This window comes from Phyllostomus hastatus, unplaced genomic scaffold (genome assembly GCF_019186645.2).
Source record: "Phyllostomus hastatus isolate PE091 unplaced genomic scaffold, TTU_PhHast_1.1 phas_contig_40, whole genome shotgun sequence".
In the NCBI taxonomy this organism is placed as follows: Eukaryota; Metazoa; Chordata; class Mammalia; order Chiroptera; family Phyllostomidae; genus Phyllostomus; species Phyllostomus hastatus.
Genome location: NW_025333872.1, coordinates 3108146 through 3124717, shown reverse-complemented (window position 1 = coordinate 3124717; position 16572 = coordinate 3108146). Strand labels below are relative to the sequence as shown.

At 37.5% G+C, this 16572-nt stretch overlaps 1 protein-coding gene across 1 annotated transcript in view; it reads right to left on the bottom strand.

Annotated features, from left to right (window-relative positions):
* DNAH8 (dynein axonemal heavy chain 8) overlaps window positions 1–16572 on the bottom strand; it is a 302537-nt gene that overhangs the window by 109072 nt on the left and 176893 nt on the right. The window contains exons 61-66 of the mRNA XM_045843254.1: window positions 11767–11920; window positions 10209–10373; window positions 8859–9085; window positions 6997–7115; window positions 5245–5348; window positions 2608–2784 (exon numbers count right to left, since the gene is read on the bottom strand). Of these exons, the coding sequence (XP_045699210.1) occupies window positions 2608–2784; window positions 5245–5348; window positions 6997–7115; window positions 8859–9085; window positions 10209–10373; window positions 11767–11920 (946 nt within the window). The remainder of the gene's footprint in view (window positions 1–2607; window positions 2785–5244; window positions 5349–6996; window positions 7116–8858; window positions 9086–10208; window positions 10374–11766; window positions 11921–16572) is intronic.

The window sequence follows — 16572 nt, the reverse complement described above, 5'->3', positions numbered from 1 at the left end:
CACAGGAAAGTTCGCTGGAGAGACACACAAAGCACTAAATGTACACAAACCCACACACTGGGAATCAGCACCAGAAGGGCCCAATTTGCTTGTGGGTAGCAGGGGAAGTTACTGAAAGCCTGCTGAGAGCCAAGCATGCAGCACTGTTCCCTCTCTGACCCCTCCCTCATATACAGCAAAGTGGGCTGCCCCACCCTGATGAATACCTAAGACTTTGTTCCTTACAATGGAACTGCTTGGTTGAGACAAAAAAAAACATGGCCCAAATGAAAAAACGAATCAAAGCTTCAAAAATAGAGCTAAGCAATGAAGAGATGGCCAACCTATCAGATGCACAGCTCAAAACACTGGGAATCAGGGTGCTTGCTGAAATGGTTGAGTATGGTTGAAAAATACAAGACAAAGTGAAGGCTATGCAAAGTGAAATAAAGAAAAATACACAGGGAACCAACAGTGAACGGAAGGAAACTGGGACTCAAATCAACAATTCGGAGCAGAAGAAAAATAAACAGTCAACCAGAACAGAATGAAGAAACAAGAATTCAAAAAAAATGAGGAGAGGGTTAGGAACCTCTGGGACAACTTGAAATGTTCCAACATCCAAATCATAGGGGTGCTAGAAGGAGAAGAAGAGAAAGAAATTGAAAACTTATTTGAAAAAATAATGGAGAACTCCCCTAATCTGGCCAAGGAAATCCAGGAAGTCCAGGAAGCTCAGAGAGTCCCAAAGAAGTTGGACCCAAGGGAGCACCCACCAAGGCACATCGTAATTAACTGCCCAAGATTAAAGATAAGGAAAGAATCTTAAAAGCAGAAAGAGAAAAGGAGACAGTTACCTACAAAGGAATTCCCATAAGATTATCAGCTGATTTCTCCAAAGAAACCTTGCAGGCAAGAAGGGGTTGGAAAATATTCCAAGTCATGAAAGGCAAGAACCCACATTCAAGATTATCCAGCAAAGCTATCATTCAGAATGGAAGGGCAGATTAAGTGCTTCCCAGATAAGGTCAAGTACAAGAAGTTCATCATCACCAAGCCTTTATTATATGAAATGTTAGAGGGACTTATCCAAGAAAAAGAAGAAGATATAAAATATGACCAGTAAAATGACAACAAACTCACAACTATCAACAACCAAACCTAAAAGACCAAAACCAAAAACAAACTAAGCAAACAACCAGAACAGGAACAGAATCACAGAAATGGAGATCACATGGAAGATTATCAGCTGGGGTGGGTAAGATGGGTGAAAAGGTACAGGGAATAAGAAGCATAAATAGTAGGTACAAAATACACAGGGGGAGGTTAAGAATAGTATGGGAAAAGAAGAAGCCAAAGAACTTCTATGTATGACCCATGGATATAACTAAAGAGGGGAGTGGAATGCTGGTGGCGGGGGGAGAGTGCAGGGAGGAGGGAAATAAAGGGGAGGAAAAAATGAGACAACTGTAATAGCATAATCAATAAAATATATTTTTTAAAAAGAAAATCTCCTAAGACTCATTTGATTCAGTGATCTCTCTCTCTTATGTTGTTATGGAACCCATAAAGGGAGTGGGGATGAAGAATGTGTCCTGGTCATTATCACAATTTTATAAATGATTACCATAAATCCATCCATGTGACAACTACAGGCATTATCCCATGTAAAACAAACAAAAATAGCTGTGTCCTCATAATTTTCCAAGGAAGAGAGAGAGAAAACAATTACAGTTAACTAGGATTATCTGTCAAAATATAAGCATAGGGATGATAGGAAAATAAAGGAAGAACCAAAAACTTGCTGGAAGGTGTGAGATCTGAGCCTGGTCTTAAAGAATGACTTATTGGGCAACGAATGTTAGAAGCATTCCTGGCAGAGGGAGAGACTAATTTAAACAGACCATAATTTTTCCAGAAGACTCTAGGTTTTTCTGTACAGCTGGGTCGTTCTGTGTGTAAGCACAGAATGACAAGAGAGTTCAAGGAGTAGACAGAAGCCAGCTTAGCAGCGGCACAGATATTATTCAGTACTTTCCATGTGCCCAGAAAACTGTATTCATTACTACTACTGTTTACATTGAAACTTCAAGGGTCAGTGAGGAATTATAATCCTCATGGAGACCCCAGAAAGTTAAGGCAACTTATTTAAGAAGTAGTGGCCATGAGAAGCAAGTGCAGATCTGCCTGCCTCCAAAGCTGCACCCTCAGAGCTGTGGATGCCTTGACTGGATCCTAAGAGTAATGGGAACCACATGGGGACTTCAAAAGGACTGACGACATAATCTTAACAGTATGCTGGAGGAACCGAGAAGGCTTTCTTTCTATGTAATCTGAATCCCTTATGCTGTAGGTTAGGCTGTTAATCACTAGTGTTCTCAGTTCTTATGGAAAGCTGATTTATGGCATGAAAATAGTGAGTTATGGGAAGTGAAGACTTAAAATATTAGAACTTTGAAAACTTAATCAGTGAAAAGATTTGTTTACAGACTGAGAAATTATTATAAATCACATTTGTAATTCAGTTCGGTTTTGTGATGACAAAAATCCCACAGTTATTTCACGTGATCAAACGTGGTGCCTGCCCACACTTGTGCTGGGAGGGGTAACGATGCACTCACTACTCACATTCAGGGCTGCTTCCGCTTCTTCCAGCGCAGGTTTGGCTGCCTCAAGCTTCGACTCAGCTTTTACTTTTTCATGATCAATTTCATCCACAATTTTTTGGGCTTTGTCTTTTACCTCCTGCACTTCATTTTTTACTTTGGCTGAAGCTTGAGCACTTATTGTGACTTCTGCTAGTACCTTTTAAGTTGAGGAAACACATGAGAGTAAACAGAAACCTGTGAGCAGAATTTACAGACTTGAGCAGTGCGAGAATATTTATTCAATAGAATATAAAACATGAATAAGAGCAAACTTATTTCTCATCTAAATCATCTGCATTTTACAGTACTGTATTTTTCAGACTATAAGATGTACCTTCTTCTCCACCCTCCCACAAAATTTGGGAGGAAAATGCAGCAGCGACCCTGCTCCTGCCTCCTATGACCCCACTCCACCACTGCCCCCCTCCCACAGTGAGCCAGGTAAGCTACATTCGGACTATAAGATGCACCCCCTTTCCCTCCCAAATTTGGAGGGAGTGCATTTTATAGTCTGAAAAATACGATATATTAAAGAACGACCCAACACCTATTAAAACCCAATTACATGTAGAGAGCCAACACAAACAGCACAATGGGCATTCCAAGAGCATTAAGTTCAGGAGATCAAGCAGACTGCGCCACTAAATCCCACAGGTCTCCTACCATAGAAATTCACACCAGAAAAACAAGGAGTCAAAACATCAATTTAAGAAGCAGAGGTAAAAAAGAAGAGTCTCACAAATAATGGGAAGACAAAGAAACAATCCCCAATTGAAAGGAAAGGAGGAATCTTCAGAAAGAATGCTAAATGAAATAGAGGCAAGTGAACTATCAGACATTGAGTTTGAAACAATGTTTATAAGGAAGCTCAACAAGTTCAGTGAGAATTACAAAGAACTACAGGGAAGCTACTAGGAACTTACTGTGAACTACATCAGCATGGGAAAGGACATAGAAACTATCAATAAGATCCCGGAGGAAATGAAGAATTCAACTTCTGAACTGAAGAACATGATAGAAGAAATTAAAAACAGGCTAGATGAAGCAGAGGATCATGCCAGTGAACTAGAGGACAAGGTAGAAAAAATTCCTAGAAAGACCAAGAAAAGGAAAGGATACTCAAAAAGAACAAAGAGGGGTTAAGGTGCTGCAGAACAACATGAAACATAATACTATCCATATAATAGGGATACCAGAGGAGAAGAGGAGCAATGGATAGAAAACCTGTTTGAAAAAGTAATGACAGAAATTTATTCTTCCCTAATTTGATGATGGAAAAGGTCACAGAAGTCCAGGAAGCACAGAGGGTCCCAATCAAAAGGAACCCAAAGAGGCCCACTCTAAGGCACACCATAATTAAAATGGCAAAATTCAAAGACAAAGAGAGAATCTTAAAAGCAGCAAGGGAGAAACAACAAGTAACATACAAGGGAGCTCTAATAAGGCTAGCAGCTGACTTCTCAATAGAAACACTATAGGACAGGAGGGAATGACAAGAAATATTCCAAGAAATGAAAGGCAAAGGCCTTCAACCAAGATTATTCAACATATCAGGGATCTCAATTAAAGTGGAAGGTGAGATAAGGAGCTTCCCAGACAAAAGAAGGCTAAAAGAATATACCTCTACCAAATCAGCATTATAAGACATGCTAAAGGGACTGTTCTAAGAAGATGAAGAAAAAGAGTGAGAGAGAGAGGAACACAGGTACAAAGGGGAAAAATGGCAATGAATAAGTACCTATCAATAATATTTTTAAATGTAAATGTATTAAATGTTTCAGTGAAAAGACATAGAGTAGCTGAATGGATAAGAAAACATGACCCACACATATGCTGCTTAGAAGAGGCCCACCTCACAAAAAAAGACCTACACAGACTAAAAGCAAAAGGTTGGAAAAAATAATCCAAGCAAATGGACAAGTTAAAAAAGCCAGGGTTGCAATACTTGTATCAAACAAAATAGATTTAAAGATTTGTTAAGTACCTACTACATGCCAGAACTTAGTGAAGTGCCTGTCCTAACTCTCTCTTGTTTCAGCAACTGGCTGAGGATCAAGACTTAAGTATCTATCCTTTCTTTTTTTTTAATCACTGTTCAAGTACAGTTTTCTCTCTTTTACTCCCATTAAGTATCTATTCTTAACTGCCTCTCAGGGAATGGAAGCTAAAAGCAGTCGGAAACTGGTGGGCTCATAGATAAAGAAGCAGCACACTTATATTCCTACCACCTTGGGGGCAGAATCTTTTTTTTTTTTGTAACTCTATCAACTCTTCATCTTATTCTTTTCCCTGCTCTACACAAACTTCAGATGAGACTTTGGCCATCCTAGAAACCTAGAGCATGTAGGGACCTTAATACAGTCAAGCAGAAATTTTCTAAATAGATGAGAGAGCAAGAGAGACAGAGCCAGAGAAGAAAAAATAGTCTTAGACCCAGTAGAGGATATGATAGTTTAGGTATGTCTTGGTATAAGTTAAACAAAAATATCTAATGGTCTTTGAAACATTATCTTACCAGAAATACTCTATAACTTTACACCCCGTAAGTTTACAAATGTTTTGTTTTAATATGGAAAAATGTACCTCACCACTCAGTATAAAATAAATGCAAACTCACTTCATCTGCTTTTACAGAAGCCACTGCCAACTCCTTTTCCTTTACTGCAAGATCCTGAGAGAGTTTTGCAACGGATTCACTTGCCTCCATAAGCTTATCAAGACCTTTATAAACACACATATATACACTCTTGCTGAGTATGTGAATATACTTCATCAAATATTTATTCAACATTTACTACATATAAGGCATCATATAAATACTATAACAAATATAAGGTAATTAATTATGGACAAAAGCTTTAAAAACACACAAATATTAAGAGCAACTGACTGGATTTCTAAGAATTTCAGCAGTGGGATGAAGAAAATAGCTCCAACTGAGGAAAATTATTTAACTACATTTAAGGGAAAGTCACAGCACCTTACCGAGTAACCTTAATCACTGAACTTACTTGACAAACATTAGTCAAGTAACTTACTTGACAAACAGATGCTGCCTTGGCTTTGCAAACATTTCGTAACTGTCGTTTTTTGCCTTTGACTAATATTGTAGCTGAGATGGCAAATGAGACACAAAATCTATTAACAATTTTGTTGTCCTCTTCATTATAAACATGAAAATAACTCTGAAGACCTATGCAACTGGCCCTGTGACTTTCAATACTGGAGAGCAAAATAACTGACTTTCTCAAGTTCCACCTGGGTTTTAGACAGAAGTGTTTCAGTAAATGTTTAGCATCTGATCTCCTGAGGCAGAAGGGGAAGCACTCATTTATGTTTTCAGTTTCCGGGGTGTCAGTACTCCCCCATGGCTGAATTCAAGCTACCAAGAGATTCTCAGTAGCACACTGTTATACAATATTTCTACCATACAGGTAGAATGAAAATAATGTCAAGAACACTAATAATAGCAAAATAGAGTAAAAATAACTAAAAAGTGGTTAAGTTTTGAGTATTTATTGCCTTCATTTTTAATATAATTTAATTATAAGTTTATATAATTTATTTTTTTAATAAAAACTGTGTTTAAAATCCAGATCACAAAATTCCTAAATTTAATAATCAGCTCCCAGGAGCCAGTGCAGGTGGCTTCAGCACACCACCCATCCTGGAGCATCAGTGGAAAAGCTGCAGGAAGATGAGCCATGAGAACAGAAGAAGGTTTCTTTCACCGTGTTTCTATTGTCACTATAACTTCACCAACCATGGAACTCAGTTATGCTCTGTGACCAAGTCCTGTGTGGGAGAAGTAAAAAGAAAGCACTAATGTATTCTGGAATGTTTGGACCAAATGCTTTCTGGACATATAACCTATTCCAATTTCTACCTTTTTCTACTTACATATACTGAACACTCAGAAAACCATCACTCAGGTAAATGTTCTCTTTTTGTTTGCATTTGTTTTGCCTTTTCCTTTGCTGGAAATCTGAGAAGCACTAACATTGCAAAGTTTATATGAATTGAGGGAAATTGTAGTAAAACCAAAAATTGAAACTGTGGTCAGTTCCCAAAAGCTGACTGGTCTCCATTTGCAAGTGACTGTGGTGACCTGCTGCCAGAGTTGGAAACTCGGAAAACCCAAAGTTGAAAGAGCTGGGAGAAATGGTTATAGAAAGGAAACAGGCCACCTCTGTTTCGATTTCTTCTGCCCAGAGTTTCTTGACAGGTCAAAAGACCCTTAAGGGCATTCCTTCAAGATAATCTATTACTAACACTAAAGTCAGTATTTTATTTTCAAATACAACAATATCCACCAAGCAAAATGTTGGGATCCCTATCAAACAAGCCCTTAAAATTCCATTCTGCTTACCAATATTCATACGCTCAGCTTGTTCATGAATATATTTCAACTTTTCAGTATAAATGTTTTTATAACCATTTATAAATGAGAGATAAGATTTAGGAGTCACGTGTGCTCTTCGGCGGTATCTGAAAAGGAACAAAAAAGCGATCTTCATCTCTGCCATTCTGGTGTACTCCCATACAATGCCAGAACAGATGCTCTTCCCACTGTGAAATCAGGGTAATTCCTGAGAGTGAGTCACTAGCAGGAGGGCAAACTAGGGGTGAGGTGGGGAGAATGCTAAATATCTGATATCTGGGCCTTTTGGGGTCTTTAACTCCACTCTTACACAGCTCTGGGCTTCTGTTTCCTCATCTGGAACACTGAAGAAAGTCAGTGCTCTATACTTGTCAGAATTTTGTGAAGATAAAAAATATGTAAATATACTTTGTAAACTTTAAAGTTCTGTACAAATATTAGGGGTAAGTGGTTGAAGTGAATTTGTACTGAGGTCTGTTTTCATTTAACTGATACTGGCTACACACCTCTTCACTTCTAGGAACCGGCTGAGTGGGCTTCTCAAGGTGAAAGCCACTCTCTCCCCTGAGTTCCTGCATTGTTTCTGAAATCAAAATAGCCAAACTTGATTCAAACATTCAACTCACTGTGGGCTATAGTGTAATAATTCTATTTAACAATAGAAATAAATAAAAAGAATTAGTTTATATAGGAGAAACTCAAGTCAAAGAAGAGCTCCGCACATACTATAAAGTCATTAATTTTTGCACTTTGGGAGTTCAGAAGATTTTTAAGGTTAAAATATTTTAAAGACTTAGCATATATATGACTATCATTAAAGTGTTACGTAAATATTACATTCAGAATGAACTTCTACAACCTAAGAGAGTATGAAGAATTTGAAAAACACACTAAATTTTTCAAAAATATACACAGGTTTTTGTAGCTGTATGAAGTAAGAATTTCTCTCTACAGATAATGGTAGCTGGAGGAGTTCAAATGAGGTAAAAAGAAAATCTTCCTAACAGTAAAAATTAATTACCCATGAATTCACCAACAGAATCCAGGAGATCATCTACAACTATTCAAGAAGGTGGTCTAGGTATAGATTTTTCATAAACTTTTGTGAATAAGGAACACTTGGAATCAATGAAAGTGTTACCCAGATTCCCTATGCAGAAAAATAGGCACAGTCTTTCTGGCAGGTTCAGCACCCTTGAAGCCCACCCATTAACCCTAAGAGACAAGCCCACTCTTCCAGAAATCCACGCTGGCACTACATTCATGTCTGTGTGGTGGGCAGTGGTATTTTTAAACTGTTGACACCAGCCTTCACATATAACAGTGTGGTTGCTTTTATTGACTAGATTCCCCTACAGTCAATTAAAATTTTGTTTCATAATTATTTGGCATAAAAACATGATGAAACATGTACCACTTTATCGGACTAAGTGATACAAATACAAAACCTAAATGTTCTCTTAACAGAAGGCAATAAAAAACTTTAAAACAGTGCACTTCTTTAATCACAATAAATAATGCCTCTGAACAAGAAACTAATTTTAAACAGGTCACTTCTGAAAAAAAATTAAGTCAACAAAATAGAGTGATTAATTAAGCATGCATTACTTTGAAGTCTGAAAGGGAAAAAGTACTTAAATTAAGTATGGACATTAGTTAATTTTTAAAGCTCATTATTTACCATCTTTTCAACATATAATCACTAGAAAATCAAAGCAAGTAAAAATCTAAGTGCAGCTGGGACTCTGTACTCAATCGATAGGACTAGTTCTTTATGGGATGTTCCTTTCAATTTCTCTTTGGAGGAAATTTGTGGTTCTGTAGCTTCATGCTCATGTGATGTCACCTACCTTTGGAAATAATTTTCACAGCTCTCTGAAACCATGTCATGGAAGAGGCCCATTGTTTCTACAACTTGTTTTTTGGTGTCACTAGAACAGACAATATTATAGCCTAAAAGGAAATAGGAGGCCACGGCGACCAGCGCCTCCTTTGGCCAGCGACTGAACCAGTCCATAGTGCAGCCTGATATCAAGCCAGGAAATTTCAGGGACCGAGCACGGAACTTCTCACCAACCTATTGACAGAAAAGTTGGAAAGCATTAGAAGCATAAACATCATAAATCATCTAGAGATAGGCTTGTGCATGCTGAGCCAACAGTATGACATCACAATTTTTTAAAAACCTTAGACTACATTAATAAATAAAGTGTCCAGATGAAGGGAGGTAGTATTTCCTTACTCTCCCCTGTTCTAAAACTACATCTGCATTCTTAGATTTGATTCTAGGAGCTACTTCTTAAGAGGAAACTGACAAACTAGAACTCTTCTAGAGAGAGATAACCAAGACAGTGAAAGGCCAGGACACTAGTACATACAAATGAGAATAGCAGAAGGCACAGGAGGTGTTTGATCTAAAAAGAAAATAATGCAGGGAGTCTGCAAAAACTTTCTCAAACTATGAGGTGCTGTATGCGGGAGAGGGGTTGGGTTCATTTTATAGGGCAGAAACAAAATCACAGGGGAGAAGACAGAGAGACAAAATTCAACTGATTATAAAAAAGACTTTTCTGGCTATATGATCATCTAAAACTTAAGCAGATGCCATGTAAATCAGTGAGACACACCCACCCTGCACCCAGAGCAGAGCTGACCAACAGAACTTTCAGTGATGATGGAAATTTTCTATATATGTGCTTTCCAGTATGGTAGCCACCAGCCACATGTAGTTAGTTATTGAGCACTTGAAATGGAGAAAATGGGATGAAAAATTGGATTTTTATTTTTATTTAATTTTAATTAATCAAAATTTAAATAACCATGCATGTCTACCGGCTACTATATGGACAGTGTAGTGAGCTACTGATAGTCAAATCTACATCTGAGACACTCTAGATGGTATGTCTAGACTGGAGGTGGAGCTGGGCAAGATCGTATTACCAAATCCCTTACAATTCAAATAATCTATATCTTTAGCAATGAAAGTTGTAGCTTATGCAATAATTTCAAATCAGATGAATATTTTACACTTTGATATGAGATTTTGTCCATGGAGACTGGTAGTAGTAAAGTATTGATTTTATTTCAATGTAACAAGTGTTAGTTTCTGAGTAAATCATCTCATCAGAGAAAGTAAACCATCCAAATATATTTAAATAAGTAACTCCTCCTACATATATATAACTAAAATAAAAACTCACTGGAGAGAAGCAGAGAACAACATGCAAGTTCTTCCTTGATCTTGAAATAAAGTATTCATACAGATTATCAAAGGTAGGAGGATGGCGAGGCAGCTCCTTTTTCATCACCGATATCAGACTTTGGGTGATTTCATCCATTTCATCCCGTGCAAACAAATTGGAGATCTTTGAGGAACAGACAAGATAGTGTTCTGTGTTTTAACTGTTCTCCACAACCAGTTCACTGCCAAAGTCTGGTCCTCTTTTCCCACCTATATGTCTTCTTTTGTTCCTATTTTCTTTCTGCATCTCTACAGTTAAACTGCTGGTTTGCCAGAGATTACCAAGAGTACAACTATTTATTGAGCAAGTTGAGCAGTTTCATCAGGAGCAAATTATGTTTCCTTTTGCTCCCATAGCTATCACTATAGAAATGATCCCTGAAAGTATAGTCTTAAACAGCTATCACTAAAGTGCTATCTCTCCACCATTTCTATCATTTCTTTAAAATGTCCATGATGCTCTCTGTTCTCTGAGTCACTGTCAGTCTCAATTCTATCTCCAAGGTAGTTAACCAGCTCCTATACCAATAAAAATCATAGACACCATGGTGAAGGAAAGAGTTAACACAGCAGTTTTAACTCTTTTAAGAAGAGTTAAGAAGGTTTAATTTTAAGAAGTATCCTTACAGGGCTGGCATCTGGAAATTTGACTTTTGGAATGTCTCCTCCATTGCTAATTAATAAGGTTGTTCCACTGTGCCCAGACTATTTACACAAAAATTGGAATAGATGGGGAACATCTATTCCATCTGGAAGTCTGGAATTTGGGTGGTTGTGGCTAGACAGGGAGTGACTACATGGCCAGTGCCAATAAAACTGTTGGACTCTGAGCCTCAGACAGGCCCCTGAACACAAACACAGGGCAGGTGTCACAGCACTTCACCACTGGAGGGAAAACACATTCTGCATGGCGCCTCTAGTGAAAACATGAAAAGCCTGCACATGGATTTCTCCAGACTCCACCTGATACATCTTCTTCCTTACTGATCTGGCTGTGACTCCTTACTGTGTTGCTTTAATAAATGTTAGCCATGAGTACAAGTATATGGGCAAAGTCCCTTAATTCCTTTCAATGTAGTACCATCCATGTAAGTGATCATGGCAGTGCTGATACAAGTAGTGTCAGAAGTGGTACCACTGACATCTGCTTACACCTAATGGAACTCTTCTAACAGTTCTATATCCCTGTTAAACAGGTAGGTGGATGGATGGGTAGAAGGATAGGTACTTTGCTCCCCTTAAAATAAATTATGGGATCAAATTGAAGACTTAAGAGACAAATAGGCAATCATATGTAAAATGGAACAAAGCATACACAAAATCTAGGGGTAGGCAGCATTAATTTCACAGGAACTTCAAAACTTTACCAAATCTCATATGTTAATCATTTCTAAAACATAAAATGTGTGATGAATGGCATCATGTACCAAAGGTTGCTGAAGGGTTGCTCCTTTTTTGTATTCAAATATAATTTACATTTTTAAAATATGAGCTTTTCCTCTAGTTTTGAGACCTACCTCCCCTGAAGACAGTAGGTTGTTAAGATATTCTAGAAATGCCTCATCTTTTATCTCATTGTCAGTAAAGATGAAGGTGATGCCTTTTCCTTCAGCCCCAGCAACTTTGTATAGAAATTTTAAGTCATCTATTAGATTACTCACATTATAAGACCTAAAATAAAAGTGGTAAAATTTAAAATTAAAATATATATACAGTCATAATTTATCTCAAAGTACTATATAACCCAGGTCATTAGAGCATAACTGCACCTGCTCCAAGAGATGTTAGTAATAATGCCTGCTAAAAACACAGAGATTTGAGCAGAATCGCTATATGTTACCATTCAAAACACATGTTTTATTTAACCTAAAAAGTGAGTGGGGAATTTATCAGAAGTCACTCATGAAGAGTAATTGAAATAGGGAAGTGAACTTTTATTCTCTGCAATCTGACAGTCCTCAGCAGCAGATTTTCCCCAAGGGTATACATGTACAATATCTAAAACTAATTTGAAATTTAGATGAGTTTGGACTGATAAAAAAGTAAAGATAAATTATGAATAAAATCAGTGGTAAATTATACATAGCAATTTGTGCATCTCACTAAGTGCCTAGATACAGAGAAAACCTACAGAAAGATGCATTATGCAATGTGATATAAATAATAGAAATGCTATAATTATGTGATTACAGATTAAAGAAAAAGAAAAATCACATAATCATGTCAATAGATGTAGAAAAGCATTTGACAATATCTAGCGCCCATTTATGATAAAAACCCCCAGCAAAGTGGGAGTAGAGGGATCATACCTCAATATAATAAAGATCATATATGACAAACCTACAGCCAACACCGTACTCAGTGTTCCTTAAAACAGCAACAAGACAGAAATTTCCATTTTCACCACTCATTCAACACAGTACTCTAAGTGTGAGCCATAGCAATCAGGCAAGAAGAAGAAATAAAAGACATCCAAATTGAAGAGGAGAAAGTAAAACTGTCATTATTTGCAGATGACATAATATTATAAATACAAAGAAAACCCGAAAGACTCCACCAAAAACTACTAGATCTAATATATGAATTCAGCAAAGCAGCAGCATACAAAATTAATATTTGGAAATTGGTGGCATTTATACACACCAAAAACAAACTATCAAAGATATTAAGAAAACAATTCCATTTACTATTACAACAAAAATAAGTTAAGGGACACAGGAATAAATTTAACCGAGGAGGTAAAAGACCTGTACTTGGAAAACTATAGGACATTGAAAAAAGAAATTTAAGAAGATACAAATAAGTGGAAGTATATAACATGTTCATGGATTGGAAGAATTAATATCTTAAAATGTCCATACTACCCAAAGCAATCTATAGATTCAACACAATTCCTATTAAAATACCAATGTCATATTTCACAGATATAGAACAAATATTCTGAAAATTTACATAGAACCAAAAAAGACCTCAAACAGCCTCAGCAATCTTGAAAAAGAAGAACAAAGATGGAGGTATCACAATACCTGGTATCAAACTATAACATGGCCATTGTAATCCAAACACCCTGGCACTGGCTTAAGAACAGGCATATACCTCAATGGAACAGAACAGGGAGCTTAGAAATAAACCCATGCATTTATGGCTAATTAATATTTGACAAAGGATGCAAGAGCATACAATGGATTAAAGAAAGTCTCTTCAATAAATGGTGTTGGGAAAATTGGACAGGTACATAAAAAAATGAAACTAGACTACTAACTTACACTGTACATAAGAATAAAGTCAAAATGGACAAAAGACTTAAATGTAAGTCATGAAACCATAAAAATCCGAGAAGAAAACATAAGCGGTAGGATCTCAGACATCTTGTGTATCAATATTTTTGCTGATATACCTCCTAGAGCAAGGGGAAAAAATAAACAAATGGGACTACACAAAACTAAAATGCTTTTGCACAGCAAAAGAAACCATCAGCAAAATGAAAAAGGACCCCACTGTATGGAAAAATGTATTTGCCAGTGATACATCTCATAAGACGTTAATTTCTAAAATATATAAATAACTTATACAACTCAACACCAGGAAGACAAACAATCTAATTAAAAAAATGGGCAAGAACCCAAATGGATGTTTATCAAAAGAGGACATACAGATGGCCAACAGACATATGAAAAATGCTCAATGTCACTAATCACCAGAGGAATGAAAACTGAAGCCATATCACCTCACACCTGCCAGAATGGTTATCATCAACAAATCAACAAACAACAAGTGCTGGCAAGGATGTGGAAAAAAGGGAACCCTGGTACACTGTTGGTGGGAATGCAGACTGGTGCAGCCACTGTGGAAAACAGTGTGGAGTTACCTCAAAAAATAAAAAATGAAACTGCCTTTTGACCCAGTGATCTCACTTGTGGGAATATATCTTAAGAATCTCGAAACACTAATTCTAAAGCATATGTGCACCCCTATGTTTATTGCAGCATTATTTACAATAGCCAAGATCTGGAAATAGCCCTAGTGCCCATTTCCAGAATGGAAAATTTCCATTCCTGGTACATTTACACAATGGAATACTATGCGGTCATAAAAAAAACAAACAAACAAGGAAATCTTACCTTTTGCAACAATAGCATGGATAGACCTAGAGATTATTACACTAAGTAAAATAAATTGTACAGAGAAAGACAAATATCACATGATCTCACTCATATGTGGAATGAACAAAATAAACTGACGACAAAAATAAAAACAAGCCTGGATACATGGAACAGACTGACAGCTGTCAGAGGGGAGGAGACAAAGGGGACTGGATATAAAAAGGTGAAGGGATTAGCCAAAAAATCATATATGCATAAACACACAGACACAGACAACAGTGTGATGATAGCCAGAGGGAAGCGGGGGTGGCTAGGTTGAAGTGGTCAAGGGGGGCGAAGGGGATGGAAAGAGACTTTGCGTGGGGCAATGGGTGCATGATGCAGTGTGCAGATGATATTTTGTTGAATTATACACATGAAACCTGTATGGTTTTGTGAACCGATGTCACTACAATAAATTCAATTAAAAAGGTAATAATAAAAAGTTAAAAAAAGTAAAAATAAAAGTTCCTTCACATTTCTCAGCTCTGTTTCCTCATCTGCAAAATGAAGGTAATACCTATTTGTAAATGTTGTTGTGCGCATTACAGATGATGTTGCTTAAGTGAACTTAAATGAACGAACAGCTGCTTTTAAACTGGCATTGGCTACACCCTTTTGGGAAGCACTACAGTAAAATTTTATAGACATTGGCAAAAGGGACTCCATTAAAAAGAAAACATACATCGCTTTCAAAATAATTCCCAAGAGTTAAATTCATTTAAAAGAGGAACTGGTAAGATGCTTTGCAAAATGGAACATAGTCCACCCTTCCTGCAGAGATCCTGTGGCCAGGTGCTGCTGGTATAATCCTCCCTCTGACTGGCCAGTCTCTTACTTGACCAGGCAATGAGGTCACAGAGCCACTTTGGCTGTGTTTGTTGGTTTGTTTTTTAATTAAATAGACTGTTATGTATTGTTTTTGTGAAATATGGGCAGTCACAACACATCCTTCTCTAGGTACTGACTCCTGTCTTTTATTTCTTCCATAGCTACAAGCTTCTTGAGGAGTATCTATACTTATCTTTGCTTCTTCACTTGGTTAATGCAATGCGGCTTCTGCACCCATCCACTCCACTGAAAGTTTTGCACAGTGACTGTTAGTTACCACTTTTCATGATTTAACACCTTCAGGCTCCTGCTCTACCTCTGTGGCTTCTGGAAACCACTCTGGAGTTCCTCCTGTCTTGCCTCTCCTTCTTACCCACTGCCCCTTGCAAGCCCCCTTTTCCTATGCTGAGAGACCCCAGAGTTCTCTCCTGATCCATCCTTTCTCTTTGTTATGATCCTGTTCAAACTCCTCATTACCTTAAGAGAGTTGTCGTCACTGAGATTCCTATACTTTTATCTCCAGAACCCTCTTGAGTCTAATTACCTATGGAAACTATGTGTTCTGTAGACATCTCACACTCAACACCTACTGAACTGAATTTTCATTTTATCCCTTTAAAACTGTTCATTTATTCATTTGTTCAACGTATATTTTTACAGTTGGTTAAAAGTACCCACTTTATAGTACTGGTAGACAAGACAAAGGTTATGATAGTCTGTTCTCAGCCTGGTGAGACAGAATTGTGAGCAAAAGCTTTTATTTTTAAATTTTTTTATTGTTTATTCTATTACAGTTGTCCCAATGTTTTTCACTTTTTTAATGCACTGTGACAAATACCACTAGAGAAACTAGGGCATCATCCTAGACTCTTCGTACCTTTTTTTCACCCCATGTCCAATTAATTACTAAGTCTAATCAATCATATCTACTTTAAACTGTCCCCACTGAGTCCTCTCTACTCCCACTTTCCTTGCTGTTTTGCAATGTGCCCACGATTTGATTTGATTAAGTATGGTAAGACATCATGCAGGCACAAAGAAAGTTTATACTCACAGATCCTTAGAAGCAGGAGGAGACATGCCATCCCACACAGGGCCCCATTGGGAAGCACCAGGCTAGTCAGGTGGCAGGACTGAGGGGAAAGCATAGACTACTAACAACAGGCTTTCTTGCACTTTCCAGGAGAAAGGCAAAGCCAGGCAGCCAAGGCAGATTCAGAATTGGCTCGTCTGAATAATTTCAGCAGGCTCTGGGGCATAGATGCTACTCTCAGTTGACCAGTCCTTGACTGGTGTTATTAGGGCAGAGGAATATTGCTTCCTGAAAGGTAAAGCCAGATAGAGGCTTTG